General features: G+C 40.9%; 1 protein-coding gene across 2 annotated transcripts in view; it reads right to left on the reverse strand.

Annotated features, from left to right (window-relative positions):
- LOC140908830 (gamma-aminobutyric acid receptor subunit rho-1) overlaps positions 1-27,575 on the reverse strand; it is a 68,980-nt gene that overhangs the window by 27,777 nt on the left and 13,628 nt on the right. The window contains exons 2-4 of one of the 2 annotated variants that reach the window (XM_073336712.1): positions 19,332-19,385; positions 12,828-12,934; positions 4,990-5,057 (exon numbers count right to left, since the gene is read on the reverse strand). In XM_073336712.1, the coding sequence (XP_073192813.1) occupies positions 4,990-5,057; positions 12,828-12,934; positions 19,332-19,385 (229 nt within the window). The remainder of the gene's footprint in view (positions 1-4,989; positions 5,058-12,827; positions 12,935-19,331; positions 19,386-27,575) is intronic. The other variant, XM_073336713.1, reaches the window with a different exon arrangement.

Genomic DNA, 27,575 nt, shown 5'->3' on the forward strand with positions numbered 1-27,575 from the left:
ATTAAAAAAATTAATCGCGATTAATTGCACGGTTAAACAATAATAGAATACCATTTATTTAAATATTTTTGGACGTTTTCTACATTTTCAAATATATTGATTTCAATTACAACACAGAATACAAAGTGCACAATGCTCACTTTATATTTATTTTTGATTACAAATATTTGTGCTGCAAAAAACAAAAGAAATAGTATTTTTCAATTCACCTCATACAAATACTGTAGTGCAATCTCTTTATCATGAAAGTTGAACTTACAAATGTAGAATTATGTACAAAAATAACTGCATTCAAAAATAAAACAGTGTAAAACAGCCACCATTCCAGAGGACATGCGTCCAGGCTGATGATGGGTTCTGCTTGATAATGATCCAAAGTAGTGCAGACTGACACATGGTCATTTTCGTCATCTGAGTCAGGTGCTACCAGCAGAAGGTTGATTTTCTTTTTTTGGTGGTTTGGGTTCTATAGTTTCTGCATCAGAGTGTTGCTCTTTTAAGACTTCTGAAAGCATACTCTACACCTTGTCTCTCTCAGATTTTGGAAGGCACTTCAGATTCTTAAACCTTGGGTTGAGTGCTGTAGCTATCTTTAGAAATTTCACATTGGTATTTTCTTTGCATTTTGTCAAATTTGCAGTGAAAGTGTTCTTAAAACGAGCAACATGTTCTGAGTCATCATCAGAGACTGATATAATACGAAATACATGGCAGAATACGGGTAAAACAGAGCAGGGGACATATTATTCACCCCCAGGGGCTTCTGTCAAAATTTAATTAACGCATTTTTTTAACAAGCGTCATCAGCATGGAAGCATGTCCTCTGGAATGGTGGCCGAAGCATGAAGGGGCATAACAATATGTAGCATATCTGGCACGTAAATACCTTGCAATGCTGGCTACAAAAGTGCCATGCAAACACCTGTTCTCACTTTCAGGTAACATTGTAAATAAGAAGCTGGCAGCATTATCTCCCGTAAATGTAACAAAATTGTTTGTCTTAGTGATTGGCTGAATAAGAAGTAGGACTGAGTGGACTTCTAGGCTTTAAAGTTTTATATTGTTTTGTTTTTGAGTGCAGTTATGTAACAAAAAAAAATTTACATTTGTAAGTTGCACTTGCAAAATAAAGAGATTGCATTACAGTACTTGTATGAGGTGAATTGAAAAATAGTATTTCTTTTGTTTATCATTATTATGGTGCAAATATTTGTAATAAAAATAATAATATAAAGTGAACACTGTGCACTTTGTATTCTGTGTTGTAATTTAAATCAATATATTTGAAAATGTAGAAAAACATCCAAAAATATTTAATAAATTTCAATTGGTTTCTATTTTATTTGTTGCATCATTTGCTACCTTTTCAAAAGATAGAACTTCTGCTCGATCTGAGATTTGTTCCATCTTTTTTGGCTTGGTTATATCCTTCACAACCTTGAGCCCACAAGCGTTTACACTTGTATTTAATTTTAAGCTAGTAAGCAGTCTCACTGACCTCCAGGGGACTACTCAGGTACCTAAAGTTAGGCATGTGCATAAAGGTTTTCAGGATCAGGGCTTTACTGTGAAACCAAATATGTTGCAGGGTGGCTGGCCCCTTTATATGAAGCAGGTCCAGCACCCCTGTGCTAGAACAGGTGCTCCCAGTTTTGCCAATTAAAAGGCCAGGGCAGCACCTGGGTCTGCATAGAGCCAGGCAGTCAGTAAGGAAGGATGGTGGCAGAGGAGGGTAATGGGAGTTGGGGTCTGGGTCCCCCACAAGAAGCTGCCAGAGTCCCCTGGGAGGGGAGGCGAGGTAGTGGGAACCTGCTGAGGAGAAAGCCCTAGAAGGCAGTGCTCAGTTAACTGAACACAAAAGAATCCTGCAGTAGCACCTGAGGCGGGTGGGACTGAAAGATGCAAAAGGGAAAATCCCCTGGAAGCTATAGCCTAGGGTGGCACTTTTTTGTGTGCTTTGCTTATGTTTGCAAAATAAAAGTGTGCCTGGAAAGCGACTCTGGGTGTGGCAGTAGGTCCTTTGTGGGTTAAGAACAAGCCAGAACTATTTTATGAGGGAATATATAGTACCCTATTGTACTGAGAGAAACTCAGTTGGCTTGTGGACATGTGATAAAAATGAATTGACAGCTGAGACACAAAGTCAAAAAAACTGGATTTTTTTTTTAATTGTTTGGATTTTATCCCAGAATTGTTGGGTTCTTTTGTAACATCAAAACCTGTTTTTAATCTGTTTTCTTTTAGTAACTCCAGTAGAGATTATTAATTATTTCTTATGCTATTAAGTTAAACTGAGGACCACTATAACTTATGAAATGTTTTACACACAATACATCAATTTGACATTCTTGTCCCTCATAACCCTGTAGCTCTTCCTTCATCTTTTGGTCCATTCTCATCTAAGAAGCTATAGTTCAGGTCTTTTTCTTATATATGCTTTAAGAAAATGGATGTAAGAAAACCTTTTTTCTTTGACCCCCTAATAAGGCTCTGATCTCATTTTAGCAATAATATATTAACAGATGTTCATTTTCCAGACAGGAGCTCATTCCAAGTTTTTTGCATAAATGGATACATTTGTAGATGCTGCAAAATATCATGTTTTAATTATTATGGAGTGATGATCTGCAGTTACGGATGCAACTGAGTTTCTAAGTTTTATTACAGCCTAATTTTGCCTGACAACCCCCCGCCCCCAAATGAAACAAACTCACAACAAAGCCAAATTAGTCTCCAAATCAGGGCCCAATGTAGGGTTTTTTTCCTGCACAATTTGGGGTGAATTGGACAAATCTTCTGAATTGTGACATCCTAAAGAGTTTCAAAATGTCTTCTTTTTTTGCCACTTCACAGTAAAAAAAATAAAAAGTCTGAATGCAGGAGAGAAATAAAACTTACTTTACTTGTCTCCCATAGCTTAAATCTAGTGCAAACTCAAAGTTTAGTTGATGTCTAATTAAAAAACAAAGTTCTTGCAATGTTGTGTTTTTTGTACATATAAAGCACAAGATCAAATACAAGAATCAATAACAAATTTTAAACCCCTTTCACTGTTATTTTGCTAATAGCGAAGTATTTTGCCATGTGGCTGGACATGTAGCATGATGCTGTTTACTGTGGTGTCATGAGACCACATACAATGCATATAGCCATGTCAGGGCCTCTGATGTTATACATTAGTCAGTCATCAAATGTCATACAGTGGATATTGATATTTAGAAAGGACAGTCTTTCCTCCTTACTAGAGAACCAATTAATTTGGGGGGCCAGTGTCAGGAGCAGTGGCAGCATTGTCAATCCCAAGCATTCAAAAATTGAGTCAGGCCCGCAAAAACTCTGAGATTTGCTTCAAAAACCATGAGATAAATGTGTGAGACAAGGTGGGTGAGGTAATATCTTCTACTGGGCCAACTTCTGTTGGTGAGAGAGACAAGCTTTCAAGATACATAGAGCTCTTTTTCAGGTCAAAGAAGAGTTATGTGTAAGCTTGAAAGCTTGTCTCTCTCACCAACAGAAGTTGGTCCAATAAAAGATATTACCTCACCTACTTTGTCTTTCAAATATCCTGGGACCAACTTGGCTAGACTAACACTGAAAACAACATGAATAAATGCAGCATTGTTTTGGGTTTTTTTGCCTTCTCGATTTTGAGACTTTAGGGTGCACTCTGGTCAGATATTCAAGATTTCTCATCAACTATGAGGGCTAGAAACTTACTTTTTTAGAAAAATGAAAGCCGAGATTATTATGTAATCACTTGACTCCAGGAAGTGGGGCTTTAACACCAACACAACCAAATGCAGTGAGAGCTGGCAGTGCTGCAAGGGCCCAGGTGGGGAGAAAGCTACATGACTTATTAAAAAAAACCCAGCCCATAAAAACCCTTCATGAGGATCAGAAATCCTGAAGCATAAGAAATTCTATTAAGAAGTTGGATGTTTCTTTTTTCTGTCTGTCAACCCAAGAGATGGATGAAGCATCCTCTTTGATTGAAATTCCACCTTTTGGAATATTGAAACATTTTGGAATTTTTTTTTCCTTTAGTCAAATGAATTATTTTCGAAGAAATGAAAAAAAAGTTTAACAGGGTTGAAAAGCTTTTCTATTCCAGAACCTGCAATGATCTAACTAGATGGGCCTGAAAAGCCCTGAATTTTGGAAAGATTCAAAATCTTGATCCAAATGCTAATGTTGCAGTTTGAGCTCGTCTCTAACTCTGGTTTATATCTCCTCTTATCTTGCACTGTTCATAGGGTGTATCATTATGTATAATTTATTTAAAATAACTCCTCAGAAAATCCCCTAATTTCCAGTGGTATTTTGTGGTGAAAAGTGAGCAGCTGGGGCAAATTATACGTAACTCCACAGAATTTTGTAAAGCTTTAAAATGTGCAGAACTTACCTCCCTGTGGGCAGTGGGTAGGAATTCAAAGGTGAAGAGATTAGAGTAAAATTAAACCCTGTGCAGCCAGACAGCATAGGTCCTGTGTACCACTTACCTCCTACTTAAGGCTTATTTTAAAGGATTAAGAGGGACTGAAATGGGGCACAGGCCTCCTGCTGACCCTCAGCTAGGGTGAATTTCACCTCCACAGAAGGCAGATTCTAGGTAAGCTGCATCTTCACACATGCTCTTTTCTATTCAGACCCCTTTCCTAATGGATGACCTGCCTCATGTAGTAGCATGGAAATTGCAGGTCTTTCAGTTCTCGCTATGGTGCTACCTCAAGGTAAAGAGCTGTGCTATAAAGCTGACATACTTGTGGTTTTTCCTAGCAGTTTCTAATCATCAACCTCCATCACTTTCACATAGCAACCAAAATCCTTGGTTTTGTGGGAACACAGTATTGTTCTCGAGAATAACAAATGTTCTATGGAAAAGAGCGTATAATCTTAGCTGACATTCCTTCTTCTTCTGTTCTGCATGACATTACAGTGGTGGAACAGTAGTTTGAGATCATTTACATTAGTTGTCAGACAGAAACTTACCATATCCACCTCTGAAATACTATCCAGACTCTCAACTTGTACATCTACTCCCACAGGAATTGCAGGGCCTGCAAAAAAAGAGAAGAATTTTAAAAAAATATGTATTTTGATGCCACAAATTAACCCTTGAGGCTAAAATGCACTGAAAAGGATAGAGGAAAATGTCTGCTCTGTCTGGAATAGAAACCACAGTAAACCGTTTAAAGAGATTAGAATTCATACCAAAATGATCATTATAACAGTATTTAGACTGATCCATTACTCAATCATCCTCTAGCAGATTACTTTAAATGAGTAACTCCTTAAAACAATCATTAATATTTTATATTGCAACAGAGCAGTTTACAATTTATTTAAAATATGCAAAAAACCAACCAACCAATTCACAACCCCCCCGACCCCTCCTCCCAGATAACAAAAACAAACAAACAAAAAGACACCACAGCCATAAGTAATTCTAAAATACATGCTACCTGGTAAGCTCTATCCTATGTACTACACAGGAGAAAATTCAATATCATAGGATGATTTTCGGTAAATGTATGAGAATATTTATACCATTGAAAAATGGAACTAGTCCACTAGCCTTTATTAAACCCACATACATATTGTTCCACAATTGTCCACAGTGGGGTTTCTGAAGCATCTGATACTGAGCATTGTCAGAGACGGAGCATAGGACTAGATGGAACCTTGGTCTGATTAGTATGGTAATTCCTATGAGGTTTCCCCACCCCCAATAAACTATAGTGTTTTGGTTTTTTTTAATTTAAACATTTGGACATGTTAACTGTATATCGTGTATAGTCCCTTTGAATAGCAAAAAGCCTCAGGTTTGCAAACATCATTTAATTGCTGATGTATTGCAAACGATACAATAAAGAACACAGAGCCAGATCTTTGACCCCCACTCAAGCCAGGTCTACACTTAAAAAGCCAGGTCTGCCCAGCTACATCGCTCAGGGGTGTGAAAAATCCACACTCCTGAGTAATGTTGTTAAGCGAACCTAACCCCCTCCACAGCAGCTACAGAGCTGATGCTGGGAAGGAGGGGGTGTCTCTCCACAGCAGCTGAAGCCCTGGAGCTGGGGAAAGTCACCTCTTTCTCTGCCCACCACAGCCCTGCACATCCCAAATTCCCCCCACCCCCTCTTCTCACCCCACTGCCCCCTCCCACCTACCCCCTATTCCCCCCAAGGTCACCACCTCACCTTACATGTGCAGCTTCTCCAGGGTCCAGGCACCTAATTAATGGAGCCACACCTGCACGGCTCCACTAATTAGGTGGGTGGCTCTTCATTCTCTTGTGTGCAGCCGCCCAGGCACGCACCCTAGAAGGAACTATCTGCGGACCACCTAAATGGAACTTGCGGACCATTGGTGGTCCACAGACAACAGTTTGAGAACCCCTGGTGTAGAAGACATATCCTAAGTCTGCTTTGCATCATTCCTCTCCTACTTCTGCTTTATTGTGGAGCGCTGGTGTTGCTTGGGGCCTGGCTGTGGAAAGACAGGGGGCAAGACTGCACGATCTCCGTTCGTATATGGATGTCACCTCCTTCAACGCATCTGACAAGAGTCTGCCATAGTTTAGGAGCCCTTCAGGAGCTGAGATTCAGTCCTGTGACACTCACTAAGAAACTGAGTGCATTTAAAAGTGAAGCAGTGAAAACTGACCTACTGCAAGATGCTGCTTCTTTTTCTTAACTGCCAGTGAAAGTCAGAAGGTACACTCTTACTTTTTATCACTCTCTCAAAAAAGTTATCTGAAATTCCCCCCCCAACTTTGGGGTGAAGGATAAACTTAAAATACTGTAAAATACCTATTTCACCCTCTCAGAATCTTCTGCTGCTAGCAGATCATTCTATGGCATGATTAGAAGATGAAGGATGGTTGAGAAGCTGAAGCCCAGGAGTAGAAGTGAGGAAATGTGTCCCTCCACCTCATCACTGCTAGTTCAAAATGATGATGGTATCTACCTACCTCACAGGCACATTGGGGGACTTTGGGCCTGATCCAAAGCCCATTAAAGTCAGTGGAAAGACTCTCAATGACTTCACTGGGTTTTAGACCAGGCCCTTGAACATTAATGTTTATAAAGCAGTTGAGATACTCAAATGGCCAATGCTACAGTAATGCAAAATATAATGTGTCCCTATTATTGTGTAAACATCACCTTCTTTTTTGTATCTATTTCACTCATCGCCCTAGCACTTGTTGTTCTCTTTTAGTCCTGAGCCTCGTCCTCTCCAGAAAGCAGAGTTAATTTATCATAAGACAATTAAACGTCTGGGTAGTATTGAATTATGTTTTATTAACTTCCCACACAAATGCTGTGGAACCTTTCCTGTTACATTATGTCTGGGCTTCATAATCAAATTGTAACGGACAGAAAATTATTCGTAATCTCACCCAGTGGTTAATACGGAGCTATGTTGATGATAGTGCTGTTTCATGATTTAATTAATACTGTATGAATTATGAACTAGACCGTTAATCTGTGAAGGAAAAACTAATTATCCCTTTACAACTTGTCCCTGACCTGCAAAGGAAAAACCTCTTCTTTCAAACAGTGAAAAACAAACTGCATTACCAGACTTTCTTTGCAGTGTTGTAGTAACCATGTGGGTGCCAGGATCTGAGTGAGACCAGGTGGCTCAGGTAATACCTTTTACCGGGCCAATTTCTGTCATCTCTTTTGAAGGATTTTAGGGCAGCAGAAGGCTATATTTGGACCATTATTCCACTGGACAACAGAGCTGGCCAAACTGAGGCAAAACTGGGACAGTGCTATGCCATTAAGGCCCAAATGATGATACAAAATGTCAGATGGCCCAAAGCCATTTTAGTCACAACTGTTGTAATACCAGTCCACATGACTGCAATACCTCAGGAAGCCCTGAGAACACCATTGCACACAATCACAGCGGTATCCCACACAGGTAGTTTGAGAATGGGTGGAACTTAAATTCTAAATTTAACTGAATGGTATTAACAGAAGAAATGTACATGGCAATTAAATGCCACTCTAGCCAGACCTCTCTAGGTGACTGAAACTTGCACCTAAGGGCTAGTCCATACACAGTTGTTTTACTGATTTAACTCTACTGGTTCAAAAACACATCGTTAAAATAATTCTAACTCCCTAGTGTGGATGCAGTTATACCAGTATAATGGTGCTTACAGTGGTATAACTTTTTTCATATATTTACCTAAATAAACTATACCAATATAAGCACCTTTCTACTCATGTAACTGTGTCAATAGTAAAGGTTGCAGTGATTTAATTATAGTAGTTTCTAAACTGCTGTAGCTGAAGTGGTACAAAAACTGTGTGTAGACAAGTCCTAAGAAAAATTCGGATCCCTAAAATATAATGTTGTACAGAAGGGTGAAATGACTCACTCCTATTAGTTATTAAGGGGACAGATTAGCGGAAGGAATAGTTTTCCGATTGCTGGAACCCTGCAGGGGGGGCCCTCGCATGCTGGAATGCTGCTTCCCCTCCCCCAGCCCTGCCTCCTCCCTGTGTGGGCCTGCATCTCTGCTGACCCCGTCCGCACTGCACCCCACTTTTTTTGACAAAAGGGAGCATTTGTCCTGTTTGCTCTTGCCAACTGATCAAGTCAGCAAGATCAAACAGGACAAATGCCTCCTTTTGGAAAGTAAGTCGGGACGGCCAGGACGTCCCGGCCAAAATGGGACATATGGTCACCCTAGCTTTTGTGGATTGCATGCTTAGTGCCCATCTCTCCCCATTCACAGTGAATCGTAGTGGTGTTCCTGTGATTTTCTAGGCGCCAAAGTTAGGTGTCATGATGCTCAGCATTGCAATGCCTTAAGTCCCTTTGTGGATCCCACAGCTGGTGTCTAGAAAACAATCCTATTCAGTAATGGAGGATTGGGCCTCTCTGCTGCCCCCACTCTGCAAACCGTCTGAATAATCAAATGGGTAGAATGAGCGAACTGCCACTGACTGACGAATCAGGAAGGGGAGGCCAACCAAACAATCCAGAGGGTAGCCAGCCAGCAGGAGGTATCCTGATGAGTCCCAGCTGTCTTCTCTGAAGGCTATGGCTCTCAGAGCTCTGCGGGAAGAGGGGGGCTATGCTCTGAGAAAACAATACAACCTGTTGCATGTTATCCTCATAGTCTAACCTGAACAAGATTAGAGTCACCGTGTGTAACATTCCCACTGAAAGCCCTGAGAAGCAGAGTACAAGTGCTATTCAGTTGTGTAATACAAATATGGCAGAAGAGATGAACAGCTAAAGAGCCCAGGATAGTGACAGGAGAGTGTAGAACACATTGCAAGGAGTTACAGGACAGTTATGTTAATACACTCTTGCGCCTGCTGCCCATTTCTGAATGGCCAGTGGGTTGTGCTAACCATAGCTATTTAAACTGACTCTGAAGCATGCAATCTTACAGCCCTGTGGTCTGTAATCTATTCCTCCAGGCTCCTTTCCTACAAACCTATTGGCTATAATGCTGTCTAAAATGGTCCTAAGAGGAGAACTCATGCATGCTGGAACCTCTCCTCACAAGCAGATCTTCTGGCAGATCGCTCTGGGATTCCTGATCCTAGGTTTCCTTGTCCCACTCCTCCTCCATCACATTGGCCATACACCGCGACAACGTTATGTATCCTAATACACCAGTTAACCTGGTGATGGCTCGCTGAGTGTCTCAGAACAGCATTGTTTCTGTGCTCTGGCTGTGTAGGAGTAGGAAATGGGATTGAGGAGCCAAGTTCCGAGCAGGTGCCTTCTGGTACTGGAAGCAGATGGGTGCAGTATATGTATCACTTGAGCACTTTATAAAAGTGTAATGTAAACCAATTTTGCTCTCCGTGTGTCTGAAAGGCTTGCTCTTCACCATTGCTAGGCATTCACTCAGAGAAAAACTACCTCCTATCTCTCAAACCATGCAGGGACATCAGAGTTGTTGAGGACAAAAGAGCTGTGACAGGCACTTGGAAACCTTGCACAGACACCTGGCTGGCAGCACACCCAGCATGTTCAGTGTAGAACAGTGTCCTGCTTCTAAAGGCTGCAGAGTTCACCCACGGAGCAATTTCTAGAACTGAGTGAAAGCCTGCTGCGGAGTTCCAGTTCCTCCTGATCACAGTGAACTGAAAATCTTACACTAGTAAAGACTGCAGCCACAGATATGCTTGGTGTCTACTACGGCAAGGGTTCTCAACCTTCTTCTCTCGGAGGCCCCCCCAACATGCTATAAAAACTCAAGGGCCCATCTGTGCTACAATAACTGTTTTTCTGCATATAAAAGCCAGGGCTGGCATTAAGGGGTAGCAATCAGGCAGTTGCCCAGGGCTCCATGCCACAGGGCACGCCGTGAAGCTAAGTTTCTCCTGCTTCTGCTTCAGCCATGGGTGGCGGCAGGGCTTAGGCTTTCTGCCCTAGGCCCCAGTGAGTCTAACACAGGTCCTGCTTGGCAGACCCCCTGAAACCTGCTCATGGACCCAAAGGGAGCCCTGGACCCCTGGTTTAGAACCACTGTTCTACGGTATTTTGGAAGGCCTAGTGGCTGGAAGTGCCGTGGCAGAAGTGACCACTACAGACAGACACAGAGTGTGGATCCATAGTGCCACCTTCTCCAGGTCCTCCCTCGCTCATCATATAGGGATACAATGGCTTCAGGAGTGAGCCTGTACCTCTGCATCAATTACACCTCCATGCAGCTGAGGAAGGTTCCACAGGGCTGATATATTTTAGTGCAGTGCCATACTCCTCTCTCTCACCACCTCAAAAGCAGTTGGGCCTGGAAACAGTGCAACATGTAGGCTGTGCAGCAGCCCCTCATGAGTTGAGACCCCGCCCTTCAAACCAAAACCACATCCCTGCTTCCCCTCCATGCTCCCAGAAGCCTGTCCCAGACCCTCCTCTTGCTCAGCTACCACAATTAGCTGCCTGTCTCCCTCCCAGCCCCTCTGCATGTCTCACTCCAGCCCAGGCTGTCCTGTGTGCTTGGTGATCCTTTAATCAGTGTGTAATAGAGGCTGGGGGTATTTGTATTTGTGTGAGCAGTGGATGGATGTGAGGTGGCCAGGTGAATTTGTTATGGTTCGGGCAGGTACTAGAGTAACAACCCCGAGCTGCATGCATGGGACACTGCTGAAAATGCCCAGTTGACACCTATGCCCTTTATCCCAACCCTTTGTGGTCAGTTATACCCTTTTTCGAAAGGGCAATGAGTGCCCTCGGGCCTCCCCTTAAGATCCTTTTATCTGCTGATGCTTAGGACAATGCTACCCTTAAAGATTGCTGCTTATTCAAAGAGTAAATACGTGCAATACTGACTGTTGGAACTGCTTCAACATACCAAGTACTTATAGCCTTTGATAAACTGAAAACGGCATCCTTCAGGTACACGATAAAACCAGGCAGAGTTTTATCCTGCAATATAGCTGCATGCACAACTCCCACTCCAGTCAATGGGAGTTCCACAGCCAGGAGGCCTGGGTAAAATGAATCCTCCGTGAAGATGGTAAGAAGGGGTTAAGCTGTTTCTCTCTGTGGATCTAGCTGATTGTGCGCTCTTTAGGCCCTAATCGTGCAGTCAGAACCAAGCGAGTGGACTCCCTGCACCCAGGTGGCGCTCCACTGACTTCAGTGGGGCTCTGTGCAGTGCACATCTGCCCGCATGCAGGGGGATGGTGTGCTTATTCTGTATGTTTGAAGGTGGGGGGTTTGGTTTTTTTTTTTTTAATATTCTTTGTGCTAAGTGCTGCCAGTCTGACTGCCCTGGAGAGCATTCTGTTAATACACAGAATAGGTATTGTATGGGTAGCAGCAAATTTAGGGATGGGTTACCTTTACGAGTGAGTGGATTTTTCTGTATGTCAGCACTTGCCTTTTCATCTCAGACCGCTAACAGACATGCCAGCTAGTACCAAACACTTCTGTTTTTTAGACGTCTGGTGTTTAATGAGGGTATGTTAAATGCATACACAGACTCTTCTATAGATTTACTGCTGTACTTCCTCTTCCTCTTCCAGACTTTGACCAGCCACTGTATACCTTCGGCAATTACAGTACGAGATATTTATTATAATAAATAATGATAATATTAATGGACTGTCCTGAAATTGCAGACATTTTAAAATGAACTGAACATACTGGTATTGTGTATATTTAGCATTTGGTAATCAAAGCTTCTCCCATCAGGATGTATAATGGTATCCTGGATTTGAATGACCATCTGTCAGCCAGGAAGGGTAGATAAATTACAACGTTCTTTAATCCAGCGGGTCATAAGAAAGCACATTCTCCTTAATCCTTTGCTCTAAAAGCTTGGTTTGCTGTCACATTCGACTGCAAGACTGTGAGCAAAACATTAACACAAAGCAGTCTAAATATTCTCTTAGTTTATAATAAGAGACAAGGTCAGCAAGTATTGTACATTAGTTGATTACACACAAACATTATCATAGTGAGATATAACCTAAGGATTTCACAGTAATCTAGAAATAAATGTTAACTGAACCTGGATATATTTTTACCAGCCAAAGGTTCAGCTCAATACGAGGAGAATTTAAAATCCATAAATGATGCCTCTATCTACATTCTCATAGTTTTGCTGAAAGTTTTTTGGTGATCCTAGGAGGAAGGCCATGTTGTTGCAAGCCCCTTCAGTCATGAGAATGTGCAGTGCTGTAAATTCAGAACAGAAACAAGGATGGTCTTTCCCAACTAACAGTTCTTTCCAAACTCTCTCTTGTCAATCCACTCACCAGTGAGACACTGTTCTGTACAGTATTTCTTACAGAAAAGATACTCCGAAAAATAAGAATCAGATGCATGGTTTTTCATACCTCCAAAACCTGGTCTCATGCTGAAATCATGGTCATCTATTCTCAGAAGTTGTTCTGACTTTATCAGCGGTGATTTGGTGATGTCAGGGCTTCGTTTTAGTATTGGGCTATGTGAAAAAGATATACAACATTATTAGAATTAACCATGTTTAAGAAACATGCAATTATTTGACTCTAATCCTTCAGATAGTGACCAGTCTTGTTCATCTACCAATTAAACTATATCCCTGTATTCATATCTGATGTTTGAGAGCATGTCATTTGAACTCTTGGATGTTACATGCTGAGACAGGGTATTTTGAATGGTTCTCATTCTAATACTGGCTGAATGGCAAAATACTCATTTCAAACTCTTGTTTCTGTATAAAGATTATCTGTGTTTGTAATATATTTTAGACACAAAAATTCAAAATTTACACTAGATGCCATTAGAAGTGAATAAAAGAATAAATAGGGGAAAGGGGGCAGCATTTCTGACGTAGATTTATGATAGGACACGAGGATAGGAATTAGGGAAACAATATCTCAAATAAAAGCCTACTGGCTGCAGCCCAGGAACAAAATGGAGATGGACTGGGAACCCAGCCAGGAGGCAAGTTGACTTGCAGCTTGGAATAAAATGATTAACTGCTGCCCCAGATTTCTAAAGAGAACAGGGAGAGCTAGAGATAGGAATGTATGAGGTCATACCAGACATGTATACAGTTGCACCATATCTTGTTGTGGATACTTTGCTTTGAGTGTGTGCCAAGTTTACCTCTGAAAACAGATTTCAAGTGCAGCATCCCTTTTATTTCTCTGGTGTAGTTATTCTTATGTGGGAGTAAAAGCTGGCTATAGAGCAGGTGGTGATAACTGAGAAGGGCTGTCTTTTATGGGTGAGGCTGTTGAGGGCCCCAAGAAAAAGAAGGATTCAGGAAGGTTTTCTGTTTCTGATAAAAAAAATATACTGGATGTCAACAGCTTGCACTCAGACACCCCTTTTCATGATTAATTAAAAAGGTAAGTCAGTAATAGACCAACCAAAACAAAAACCCAAGAATCCTTGACTGCGGCATGCTTTATGAATATAAAAGAAGTATCTTGGAGAAAGAAAAACATCTCTAGTGAATGTGGGGGCTTGCATTATCATGTTAAATTCTCCTAGATCATAAACATGAAGTCCAGAAGGACCATTTAATATAATTTACTCTGCCCTCCTGCGTAACACGGGCCATAGAATTTCACTAGTGATTTCTTCATGAAGTCTATAACTTCTGGTTGAGCTAGAACGTACTTTTTAGAAAGATAACCAGTCCTGATTTAAGGGTTTTATGCGATGGAGAATCCACCACATCCCTAGGTTGTTCCGATGGTTCCTTAACCTCACGGATAAAAATTTGTGCCTTATTTCTAGTCTGAATTAGCCTAGTTTTAACTTCTTGTTATACCCTTTTCTGCTAGATTAAAGAGACCTTACTATGTAGGTACTTATAGACCATGATCAAGTTACTTCTCAAACTTCTTTATTAAGCTAAATAGATTGAGCTTCTTTAGCCTCTCACTGTAAGGCAGGCTTTCCAGACCTCAGATCATTCTTATAGCTCTTTTCTGAACCCCTTCCAGTTTGTCAACATCCTTTTCGAATTGTTCACACCAGAACAGAACATAAAATTCCAGTAATGGTCTCTCTAATGACATGTACACTGATAATACCACCACCTTACTTCTACTCAATATTCCTCTGCTTATACATGGAAGGATTGCATGGACTTGTTCTCTTAGCCCCAAACTCATCTTCAGTTGGTTATTCACCATGACCCCTAAGTCCTTTTCTGTCTTACTGTCACCCAGCCTGTATAATCTACATTCTTTGTTCATAGATGTATAGACTTGTATTTAACTATATTAAACACATGTTCAAGTGCATCCATCTTACCATACAATCCAGAACATTCTGTAGAACTGACCTATCATTTATAGAACTGGCTCAACAACAGTTTTTCTGTTGGTTGACAATTGAAAAAAAAATTGTTTCAGGTTGAATGAAAATATTTTGACCCCAGAACACCACATTTCTGTTTTAAGCATTTTTTAAATGAAATTAAAGGACATTTAGAAACAAAGTTGCTTGGAATAGGAAAAAAACCCAATGTTTTGATTTTTTTGGAATTTTTTGAAGGTTTTTTTCCCCAGCCAAAGCAATTTGACAAAAATCAGCACAAATTTGCAAAATGTTTTGGTGCTGCCAACTCTGCATTTTTCCCTGAAAAAAAGTTTGTCAAAAAACGTCACTAAACTCTATTCATCTACCACTATGCCAATTTGTGTCATCTACAGACTTTTCGAGCTATGATTTTATGTTTTGTTTTAGATCAGTGATAAGAGATATTGAATAGCATAGGGCTGAGAACAGATTCCAGGAGGACTGGGAACACGCCCACAGGATATCAATTCCCCATTTACAATTAACTTTTGAGATCTATCAATTAACCGATTTTTAATCTATTTAATATGGACTACATTGATTCTTGAATTGTGCTATTTTTTAAATCAGAAAGTCACATGGAACTAAGTAAAAATGCCTTCTATGAGTCTATTATGTCAATACAGTTACCTTTGTCAAGCAAAGTTGTAATTTCATCAATAAATGATTTGAAGTTGATCTGATATATATTATATGTTATTTCATTTCTGCTTAATCAGGATGTCTTAACTGCGGAAGCCTTCTTTTATGATTGTTGAATTGTAGGCTGTGGGCATCTGGAGAAGTTCTCTTAACTATCAATTTTCACTCACACTTTTTTGTTTAAATGTTTCCTCCCATCAATTTTGCTTATAATTGTTTCAGCCTTGGGAAATTGTGCCTTTTAGGGTGCCAAGTGGCTTTACATATTACTTGTCAGCACTATGTTGCACATAGCAAATGTAGTTAAGTTGTGATCACTTATCTAGGCAACCACTAAATCGTCAAGCACAGGATACACAACTGTTTTAGAAAGCTAATGATGGATGCGCTTTGTACTTTGAACTATCCCATCTCCTGCTGGGATCTCATGTTTCCTTGTCCTCCTACACATTTGTTTTATACACCTGGTCCCTCATTTTATGCACAGATTGTAAGTGCTTAGGGGCAGGGACTGTTTCACTGTGTGAATACAGTTCTTAGCACAGAAGGACCTTGATCCCTAACCATAATCTCCAGGACACTACAATAATAATCTCAAACTGTGTAGGTTTGGGCCTGGATGACAGACTTCCAAGAAACATTCAGCCCTGGAGCAACTCTACAGTAGAATGCAATGTTTGAAGCTATTCCTGTGTTTTTCATAAGGAAGATGTTGCAAAAACGGACATTATGACTAGTAACTTGCCTGATTTGTATGGTTATGTATCTGAATGGAAGCCACTAAACTCATTTGCATACACAATCTAATCCAGACTTCAAAGGCGGTCTGCAGACCTGAAAGCTAGATCATGGCCTCACATCCTAACCCCTTCACATTTTTTACAATGCATCACTGTCTGACTGGGGAGGGAAAGACTAGGTCAGAACTCAGGTTGAGTAGGAGCTCATGGGAGCTAATTCCCAATGCCATATTCAACCGGAACGTATTCTTATCGCAGTCTTTTGACATAGAAAGGGTGAAAAGTATGATTTCATTTGAAGAAGAAAATGATTAAGAGTTTGAGGCTCAGATCCTCAGGTGGCACAGTTCATTGACTCCAATGCAGCTATGTTAGTTTATACTAGTTGAGGATCTGGTACCTGAAAAAACAAAGGGCTAAGAAGCTGTTTGGAGTTGCCTGCAGTGCTGCTGACTAAAGCTGGTCAAAATGGTTGAGAAAGGTTTTCCCATCAAAAATGCTATTTAGCCAAAAATGAGACACCCAAAATCAGATGTCACTTTGGAAGATTTTGGCCAATAAGTGTGGAGCTGGTCAAAAATATATAAATCAATTTCCATGAATATGTTCAAATAAAAACTATTTTATTTATTTGACACGTTAGGGGTTTTTTTTAGAATTTTTTCACTAAAAAGGTGAAATGAAGATTGTTGCTTTAACTGTTCAAAATTTGAAAATTTTCATTGTAGTTTTTGAAAACTGAATGCATTCAATGAAGTGAGCTGTAGCTCACAAAAGCTTATGCTCAAATAAATTTGTTAGTCTCTAAGGTGCCACAAGTACTCCTTTTCTTTTTGCGAAAATATTTTGGGGGTTGATTTAGTTTTTGTTCCTCTTCCCTTCTTAAAAAATATTGTCCCCTTTGGGGTGAGGGGAAAATAAAATAGGGAGAGAAATGAGGATAACCTCCCCCCCCCCAATCAAACCCCAACTTTTGGGTTTTGAAACAGAAACAAAAACATTTTCTAGCTGAAACATCAAAACCAAAACAAAGAATGTTTTCAATTTTTTTCATCAAAATATCAAACCTTCAAACAAAGCAATAGTTTGTGAGAATTTTAGGTTCATTCAAAAAAGAATCTCCATCGAAAAAATGTTGACAAACATTTTGACTAATCCAATATGATTTGCTGCTTTCTTCTTCCCTTTTGGAACACTGGAAGAGGAAGATGGTCCTCAAAATCTACAGCAGAGACTCCTCAGGGTAAGCAAGGTAGAAACCCTCTTGTTCGGATTTGATAGAGGAACAATCTCCTCTAGCTATGTTGCAATGAACTGATCCAGAGTAAGCCACTGACACTCAGGTTTCCCTCCTCATTTTCTGATGTACTGGCTTCCACTGAGCAGCCTTCAGTTTTGTGGATCTCTAAATCTGGCTCTGCTTAATACCCATGCTAAGGAGATTGCCTTAGTGATCAGCAGGACAGAACCGAAGACAGGGAAATGAGTGACATTTCCTGATGGCAAGTGTTCCAGCTGCTGCATTCGTGGCTAGGACTGACATTGCACAGTACTTCTGTTACAGAGACTGTGGCTGTGGCCTCTGTATAGGTTAGGCTGACGTGGAAGATTATAACTGACACAAAGACACGGTATTTTCCAGCCACATATTTCCTGGGCACATATACTGCAGCACCAGAGAGCACAGTTGTAGACCCCAGAGGAGAATGCTAGTGGAGGTGTGTGTGCGTGTGTGTGGGGGGGGGGTGGTTTTTTGGCGGGGGGAGGACTAGATTTCTAAAAGATGGCCTTGAAAGCCAATTTGTTTCCCGAACTCACTGTCCCCCGCTGGGATTCATGTGGTTCTGTTCAAGGTACGGCTTCTCCCCAGTTCTCTTGACAGTGCTCCCTTTTCCTGATTAGCTAGGGCTACACTGCAGCCATTATAAAAAGCTAGTGCCACCCACTGAATCTGTACATGTCACTGATCTCAGTCAGATATTTCTAATGGCCCTGATCCAGGATCCCATAAGGGATAGAAAAGTCAGCATGAGGCATCAGTGTGTTGGCATCTGGTCTGCTACCTGGGGCTAGAGGAGTGGGATTCCTAGCTATCATGGGAATAGACATAAGGTACGGTTGGACATCTTTTATATTCATAGACTTTAAGGCCAGACTTTATGATTATCCATCTCCTGCATAACACAGGCCATAGATTTTACTGACTAATTTCTGCATAAAGCCCAATAACAGGTGCTCCAGTTCAACTACATATTTTAGAAATACATCACTATTGATTTAAAGATGTTCTGTGGGGGAGAATCCACTGCAGGCCTAGATAAATTGTTCCAATGGTTCGCTACCCTCACTGTTCCAAATGGAAATACTAAGCAGATTTTAATTTGTCTAGCTTCAGCTTCCCGCCATAGGACCTCTTTTATGCCTTTGTGTGCTGGACTAAAGATCCCTCTACTATCAGAAGTTGTCTTCTGTAGATACTATCCTGTTACTAGAAGGGATGGGAACCCCCAGCTGCTAGGGTGAGTAGAGGGTGTGGAATTTCCCCAGCATCTCCGTTAAGAGAGACATGGACAGATGTGTTTGTAACACACTGATGGTGTTTGTTATGCATCTTTCTGTACCTGGGCTACAGAGGATGTGAGCCTATTACATCCTCCCACTACAGAACCTGGCTCTTTAGCTTGAGCTATAGGGATTAATGTTTTTGACTCTGGAGGTCCCTACTTCAATCCCTAGTGTGCTTGCCAAGATGGCACATAAGCAGCCACATGTCCAGGATTGAACAGGAGACCTCCAGAGCAGAAAGCACAGGTCTCTCCAGCTTAAGCTAGAGAGCCAGGCTCTGTAGATGGAGGCTGTAACAGACTCAGACTCATCTTTAGTGGATTAGGCACAAAGGAGGATACTACCACCTCCTGACCAGTGGGTTACCTGCCCTAGAAGCAGAGAGAACAGACTAACACCTCACCACGCTGAGCATCAAACCAGAATTTACCATTGGAGTTCCCATGTTCATTTGCTAGCAGGGATTTTTTTCTTAAATCTGACCCTTTCAGGTGGGGAGGAAGGCATTGTGGTTTTGCTGCTGACAGCCAATAATATAAAAAGCTAGCAAGATCTAATGGCTACCGGGACAATATGTTTTTAGTAGCATACCTGCCTTGCTTGTGTGTTTCTCCATGTGTTTCCCGTCTCTGTCTTTGCGGTGGACTGTAAGAAAAGGACAGAGACAAGGAAGAATTTAAACATTCAGAATATCATGAAAAGGTTGTCATGTTTTAAATCTAACCTTTGGGTAATACCAGGAAAAAAGATGGAGTTGGAGGCGGTGGTGGCAAGGGGTGGGTGGGAAGTACAGCACCTATGGGTCCTTGCTTTGCCCACCTTTACAATGTATGTAAATGTTTCCACCTGCTTTTATTTTATCCATCCTTCTGGTCTCCTCTTGCATGCCAACATAGCCATAGGAAATGAGGACCTGCAGAGTACTCCTAAACTACTGTCAATATTGCTGTCTAGGTTGCTTGACAGAGGGTTGAGACAGGATGGATCACATTCTTTACACAGGGTCCAAGACTGTCCTTTGCAATAATTAACTTGGCTTCATTGGCTCTGCAAGAAGAAATCTATAATAATTTCTGGACCTAAGTTTACTAGAGGGCAGTATGATCCTTTCTGCTAGAAATAGAAGTACTGTCAGCCTTTGGCTTTATCTGGAGGTTATTGACCCTGGCCAGTGATTGTCTATGAATAATGCAGTACTCAGAGGTTATATGATTTCAGAGTAACTTATTTAAAATCCTGAATATTTCTTGGGAGAGGATGGTAGAGTTAGTCTTAATTTGGTGTAATGGGTCTTTGTCCTCTACCCAGCTTTCTCTCTTGCTGCACCTTTGGATGCCAACGTACTGGGCTGGATTTTATCATCCTGTACAGTAGAACGCTTAATGGAAAAGAAATAAGAGATTTCTGTGCAATTGCCAAAGCATTCAGTATTAGGTATTCAAAAGAGGGTGGCAGGACAAAGAGCAGACATTCTGTTTTATTCAGATAAAAAATTAGTCTTGGAAGAATGCAGGCAGCCTGAAGTGAATTATAAAAATACTGCAACCTACTAAGGTTAAACTTGTTCAGCCACTCTTGACAAATGAGAATTGCATTTCATTTGCACCTAGTTCAGAAACTCTGCAAAGCTACCTAGCAGTCAATTTTAGTTACACATCCTCTCAGCTCATAGTGGCATGCTCCTTACAAAGACAACATTTTTATATCTAAAATGTCCCATTTTTGTTGTGCTTTGCTACATTTGCTCAGTGTCTTGAGATACTCTATAAGATACAGAGGTGTTACAGCAGGTATGTATGACAATGATATTTGCGTTTAGAAGAAACCCCAATCCCTATAAGACCGAACCTTTATAGCATATAAACACCTGCTTTCTGGTTGTTACTTAAAGGTCTGATCTTGTAACTACACATGAAACATTCCCACTGATGTCTGTGGAACTCAGATTATTCAAGTATACCTCATTTTGAGGGCCACCACTCATTTTAGTCCCCAAATTCCACATAAATTTCCTCCTCTCTTTACTGTTATTGTTGAAAATTATTTACATTAGAAATAAAGAACCAAGGTTACAGAAAGATAGTTACACCAAAGGAATTAATCCCACAGTATTACATTACCTGCATGAATATGCTTTTTGTATCCCTCATTTTGGGTCTCTGTCCCACATTATGTGCCACATTTAGCAGGCTCAGACGCAGATTTCCTGTCCGAGGAAAAGTTTTCAGGACTTGGCCCAAGATGAATACATATCACATTAGTGGATGATAATGGAATAGAATCATAGAATATCAGGGTTGGAAGGGACCCCAGAAGGTCATCTAGTCCAACCCCCTGCTCGAAGCAGGACCAATTCCCAGTTAAATCATCCCAGCCAGAGCTTTGTCAAGCCTGACCTTAAAAACCTCTAAGGAAGGAGATTCTACCACCTCCCTAGGTAACGCATTCCAGTGTTTCACCACCCTCTTAGTGAAAAAGTTTTTCCTAATATCCAATCTAAACCTCCCCCACTGCAACTTGAGACCATTACTCCTCGTTCTGTCATCTGCTACCATTGAGAACCGTCTAGAGCCATCCTCTTTGGAACCCCCTTTCAGGTAGTTGAAAGCAGCTATCAAATCCCCCCTCATTCTTCTCTTCTGCAGGCTGAACAATCCCAGCTCCCTCAGCCTCTCCTCATAACTCATGTGTTCCAGACCCCTAATCATTTTTGTTGCCCTTCGCTGGACTCTCTCCAATTTATCCACATCCTTCTTGAAGTGTGGGGCCCAAAACTGGACACAGTACTCCAGATGAGGCCTCACCAATGTCGAAATACCATCCTACTCCCAAAGCCTGACATTTAAAAAAAAAAAATCTTTTCTTGCTGCTCCTGTCTCCTTGAATTTCTGCATTAGTTTCAGTGGGGGGAGGGATAGCTCAGTGGTTTGAGTATTGGCCTGCTTAAACCCAGGGTTGTGAGTTCAATCCTTGAGAGGGCCATTTAGGGATCTGGGGTTTGGCCCTGCTTTGAGCAGGGGGTTGGACTAGGTGACCTGCTGAGGTCCCTTCCAACCCTGATATTCTGTGATTGGTTGCTGTGGTTCTTCCATAGCAAGCATAAACTCTTCTCCCTTTCACCAACCCTACCTACATTTATGCCGTTGTCTCCTCCTCCACCCTCCTTTGCTCCCCATGTCTTCACAAGCTGGCAATCCCAAATCCAAAGTCTTTGTCTCTTGTACCTACTTATTTTTGATCAGGAGAGTCTCACTGAATTCCTGGCAGCCATACCAGGCTACAACACTACCTTTTTCTATTTCCAGGTTTCTGAAGAATTTCCTCACTTCCCTTTAGAGGTCTGATAGTTTCTGGGCCAAGTTCATAAGTGATATATCAAGTGCTGTAAGTTATATGTTGGTGAATGTGTTATGGGAGTCTGAGGCTAAGGGAGACATAGGCTGTAATTTACATGTTGAGGTGCCAGAAGTCACAAAAGGGAGTAAACTAAAGACTCAGATGGCCTAATGTAACCCTGGTATTAGGTGATTTGCCTGAAACACTCATCTTACAGACCAGTGTGTGAATTACTTTGTTAGACTCCATTACACTCAGTGGGCCAACATAAGAATTGATGTGTAAAGTGGTGTAAGTTACATCTTGTTAGGCTGGTGTGAGTCAACAGGATTTCCAGCTGGACATGTTCAGTACACACTTATGGGGTTAGGTAACAGGATGATAACCCATGAGCTGGTAAGCCTGCAGCTAAGCTAGCCTTGATTACAAGATGAGCCTCACCTGAGGGAAATCAGGTGCTCTTAAATTAAAGATAGCAGGCAGTTGAGAGACAGTAGGGAAGTATGGCTGGGGATTAGCAACATCGTGTGGAGCAGAGTGACAGGGACAAGGCTCTGGGTGTGGCTGAAAAATCAGAGCTAAGTTTGAATGAGGGGGTTTTTGAGCTACTTTGAACAAGATTTTGGACTTTATGCTGTGGGCTCATTGGATTGTTTGGCTCATTTTGTGATTGAGTACTCTGAGGTTTGTGTGAACTTTGATGTTGAACCAGCCCCAGAGAGGGGTGCTGTAAGCCACAACAGAGACTGTCTGGAGTGCTTAAGGGGCCAATAAGAGTAATGTGACACCCCCTACCCCCCACCCTGGCCATGAGGGTTGTTCAATAAATGGACATTGCTAGGCTGGAGTAAATTATGAAGTACAGTAATTTGGGCTTGGAGTAAACCTAGAAGTTGCACTGGTTTAATTAGTGATGCAATGTTAAAATAATTTAGTATGTCTGTGTGAACAATCTTATATTGGGGTTTTTTTGAACCTGTAATTTACAGGTACAGCTCTGTGTATATACCAGCCGTGTGTTAAACTGATGCAGTTTGTGTGTAGACAAGCCCTTGGACTCATCTCTGAATTTGGGCCTCCAGGCTCCTTTACCACTTCCAGGATCCTTCAGTTCTCCACCAGCCCAAATCTATACTTTAACATCTTCTGATCATGAGTGAATACAGCTGGCAAGCCTGGGTGGCTGTTTAGGCACACGTCATTTTCTTTTGGTCCATTTGCCAAGATCCTGAGGAGTTTCTTGAACTCAACGTGGACAGAAAGTGCTCTGTAACTCACTGGTACTTAAGATATATGCTCTTCTAAACAGACTTTATGGTGTGTGCAGGTTCTCTGGTATTCCCTACAGGGCCTTAAAGTTACCACATCACATCTCAGTGGTGCTTCTGGCGAAGGCCTGACTGAGACAGATGGTGACCAAGAAGATTTTGGAATTAAGTCAGACCAAATTTTCATCAGGTGAAGATGTGCCTAGTTATGCTCCTTCTCCTTAAAAAGAATTAAGTTCCTCCGGGAGCCCTTGGGTTTCTAAGAACTGGGCATCAGAACTCTGGAGATATTGGTTAAGTGTTTTTTATGTTTAAAGCTTTTTTTAAGAGTCATAGCATTTAAGGTCAGAAGGGACTATCACATCATCTAATCTGACATCTTGTATGTCAGGAAGGGGATATGGCCTAAGACTATATATTAATTTGCTTTGTTTTCCCTTAAACCCTCAAAAGAGGGTCGGTCTTAGCCTCCTGTGGAGTCTGGTTGCATTGTATCGAGGAAAGATAAAGTTAACCCATTTTAGCGTAATGTATCCTTACAGAACTTGTTACCTTTAAGGCTGCTAAGCTATTACTTGTTTATCACTATGGGCAATATTGTTACTAAATCAAAGCACACTGCCTTGCAGTGCCATCTAGAAGTGTTAAGAGAAGTGTATTAAAACCAAGCTCTCAAAGCCTTCATGGTGGGTGTTACTTCCAGGCAGACATGACATAATTGAAAACTGTTTTTTCAGCCAAGAGTTTAGAATTAAGTATTTGTTTGAAGAGTGATCAGAATTAGAAAGCCAGTCCTACTCAGACTTGTACGGTATCCTCCCCTCCAACTCAGAAAAGATCTATTCTGACCCGAGCAGGCTCTCTGACCCTTGCTAATATCCTATCAAGCCCACTGTCGTAGTTCAGCAGATGTGGCTCTCTCTGCTGAACCAGCTGCTCTCTTCAAATCTTCTGCATTTCAGGGATTCCCTGGAGTCAGACACCGAATGCATTCTGGGGAACCTGACATGGAAATAGATGCTCTGGTGTATGTAACATTTGACAATTTCACTCTTCTTTGCAGGTTATGCAGTACCATGCTCTGAAAGAGCATCTTCTAAATTAGCATACTTGATGGGACAAAACAAGCAACAAGGCCTTTAAGCACATGCATCGTTTTGTTCATTAAGCCTGGATTTATCACTTTAGCAGCTTCATTTGGTAATCCCCCTTTTGTTTCTGCTAGTGCAGGTACCGTTTATGTAGGTGTACTTAACTTGCTAATCAAGGCAATACATTATCAAAATAGATTTTGTTACATACTGTCTTTACAGATACCCTATCTGCAAAACAGCACTGGAAAATAGCAAACGGCAAGTTTGGGCTGGTTTAAGTTTCTTATGGCACTATATATCTGATTAGAACTCTGTGGGGAAATGAGAACTCTTCTGAGAGAATTGTTGGGGAAAAATCTCCATTCAAGAATTTCCTCTCGGAAATGAGTTCTTGTGGTGACGTGTGTGGGGGTTTTTTTGTGTGTTTTGTTTTTTTTTTTTAAAGAAAAAAAGTGGAAATATCTACTTTTTTCCAACTTTTGTTAGATGGAAAACAACCCCCTCACTGTTTAAACTTTTCCAACTGCAAAAGTCAGTTTTATTTTTGTATCACTTTCTCTCAAAGTAAGAGTTACTTATACTCAACATTTTAATATTAAATGTTGAAAATGTTAATTTCAGAGAATCTTTCACTTTTTAAATCATCTTTGTCACTGAGTGTTAACACAGCATAAGCTTAATTTAAAAATTAAATAACACATAATGAGTAACTATTTTTCCCCTTTTTCGGGGAGGGGAAGTGGAACAGAAAGAATGTGGGCATTTCCCCACAGCTTCAAAATGAAAAGTGGGTGTTGTTTTTTTTTTTAAATCAAACCCCCCCCCCCAAAAAAAAAATCTTAATTTCAAAGATTTTAAAAACCGAAGAAACTTAATTCCAATGAAAATCTTCAGCCAACTCTACTATGGCATTTGTCTACTTAATGTATTCTATAAGTAGACATTCAAACCCTCCAGTTCTTCCTTGAGAATTACTGTCAAAACTCCCATTGTAATAATAGTAGTATTGGCCAAGTGGTAGCCCACATTCAGAGCCTTGCAGACTGGGCTTCCATTTGGACGAGAAATTGACAGCATTAAATCTGGGTATGTCCTTAGTATAATGTTTATGTACAATATACACATTCTGTTTCCCTGAACAACAGTAGGATCAAAACTGTCCACACACAATTCTTACCAAATTCTTGGACTGGGCACCTTCTACCCTATCCCAAGAAGCAGCTCCCTTGCTAGTATTTCTCTCCAGGGACCCACAGGTACAGCAGAATGCAGGTTATCCCTGCTGACTGCCCACCCTCTGCTCCAAAGCTTGAAACTTGTGAAACCGTTAGCTCCACACTCTTCTGGGCCACATAGTTTTGTTTGGTGGCTGAACCAATGTGCAAAGGAGAACGGATTACTGTTGTGAAGCGAGTGAGCACCTCTGTGCAGTGTGGAGCTCAGTCCAGCAGTGCTATCTTGTGTGTCAGCACTCAGATGCCAGTGCTGAGGAAGAGCGGAGTATCCTATTGTTTGGGGCCTCTTACACTTGCCTTCCCACTTCCTGGAGAGATTATGTCAAGGATATGCCTGCTAATCTCCCCGGCTACTTGTGCTGGGCACAAGTTTGAAGGCTTGCACCTTAGTTTCTAGTTTATTTGGTATGAATGATGATGCACCTTAACCCAAATCTTGGCTCCTAATAGCAAGGGTGGTCCAATGGTCAGGGTGTTGGGCAAGAAAGGTTCAATTCTCATGTGATTAACTCAAAATTAATTGTGATAAAATTAATTGCAGTTTTAATCATACTGTTAAATAATAGAATACCAATTGAAATTTATTAAATATTTTGGATGTTTCTACATTTTCATATATATTGTATTCTGTGTTGTAATTGAAATCAGTATACATTATTTTTTATTACAAATATTTGCACTGTAAAATGATAAAAGAAATAGTATTTTTCAATTCACCTTATACAAGTACTGTAGTGCAATCTTTGTCGTGAAAGTGCAATTTGAAATGTAGAGTTTTGGGGGTTTTTTTGTTACATAATTGCACTCAAATAACAGTGTAAAACTTCAGAGCCTACAAGTCCACTCAGTCCTACTTCTTGTTCAGCCAATTGCTAAGACAAACAAGTTTGTTTACATTTTTGCGAGATAATGCTGTCCTCTTCTCATTTACAGTGTCACCAGAAAGTGAGAACAGGCATTCGCATGGCACTTTTGTAGCTGGTATTGCAAGGTATTTAAATGTCAGTTACGTTAAACGTGCGTATGCCCCTTCATGCTTCGGCCACCATTCCAGAGGATATGCTTCCCATGCTGATGACTTTCCTTTTTTTTTTTTTTTTTTTAAAAAAGGGAAAAAAGTGCATTCATTAAATTTGTGACTGAACTCCTTGGGGGAGAATTTTATGTCCCCTGCTCTGTTTTACCTGTATTCTGCCATATATTTCACGTTGTAGCAGTCTCAGATGATGACCCAGCACATGTTCTTCATTTTAAGAACACTTTCACTACAGATTTGACAAAATGCAAAGAAGGTACCAATGTGAGATTTCTAAAAGTAGCTACAGAACTCGACCCAAGGTTTAAGAATCTGAAGTGTCTTCCAAAAGCTGGGAGGGCTGAGGTGTGGAGCATGCTCTCAGAAATCTTAAGAGCAACACTCTGCTGTGGAAACTAGAGAACCCAAACCACCAAAAAAGAAAATCAGGCACCTGCTGGTGGCATCTGACTCAGATAATGAAAATGCACATGCATCGGTCTGCACTACTATGGATTGTTGTTGAGCAGAATCTGTCATCCGTATGGAAGCATGTCCCCTGGAATGGTGGTTGAAACATCAAGGGACATGTGAATCTGGCATGTGAATATCTTGCAACACCGGCTCCAACAGTGCCATGTGAATGTCTTTTCTCACTTTCCGGTGACATTGTAAACAAGAAGTGGGCAGCATTATCTCCTGCAAATGTAAACAAACTTGTTTGTCTGAGCAATTGGCTGAACAAGAAGTAGGACTGAGTGGACTTGCAGGGTCTAAAATTTTACTTATTTTTAATGCAGTTTTTTATACATAATTCTACATTTGTGAGTTCAACTTTCATGATGGAGGTTGCACTACAGTACTTGTATTAGATGAATTGAAATCCT

Source organism: Lepidochelys kempii, chromosome 3 (genome assembly GCF_965140265.1).
Source record: "Lepidochelys kempii isolate rLepKem1 chromosome 3, rLepKem1.hap2, whole genome shotgun sequence".
NCBI lineage: Eukaryota > Metazoa > Chordata > Testudines > Cheloniidae > Lepidochelys > Lepidochelys kempii.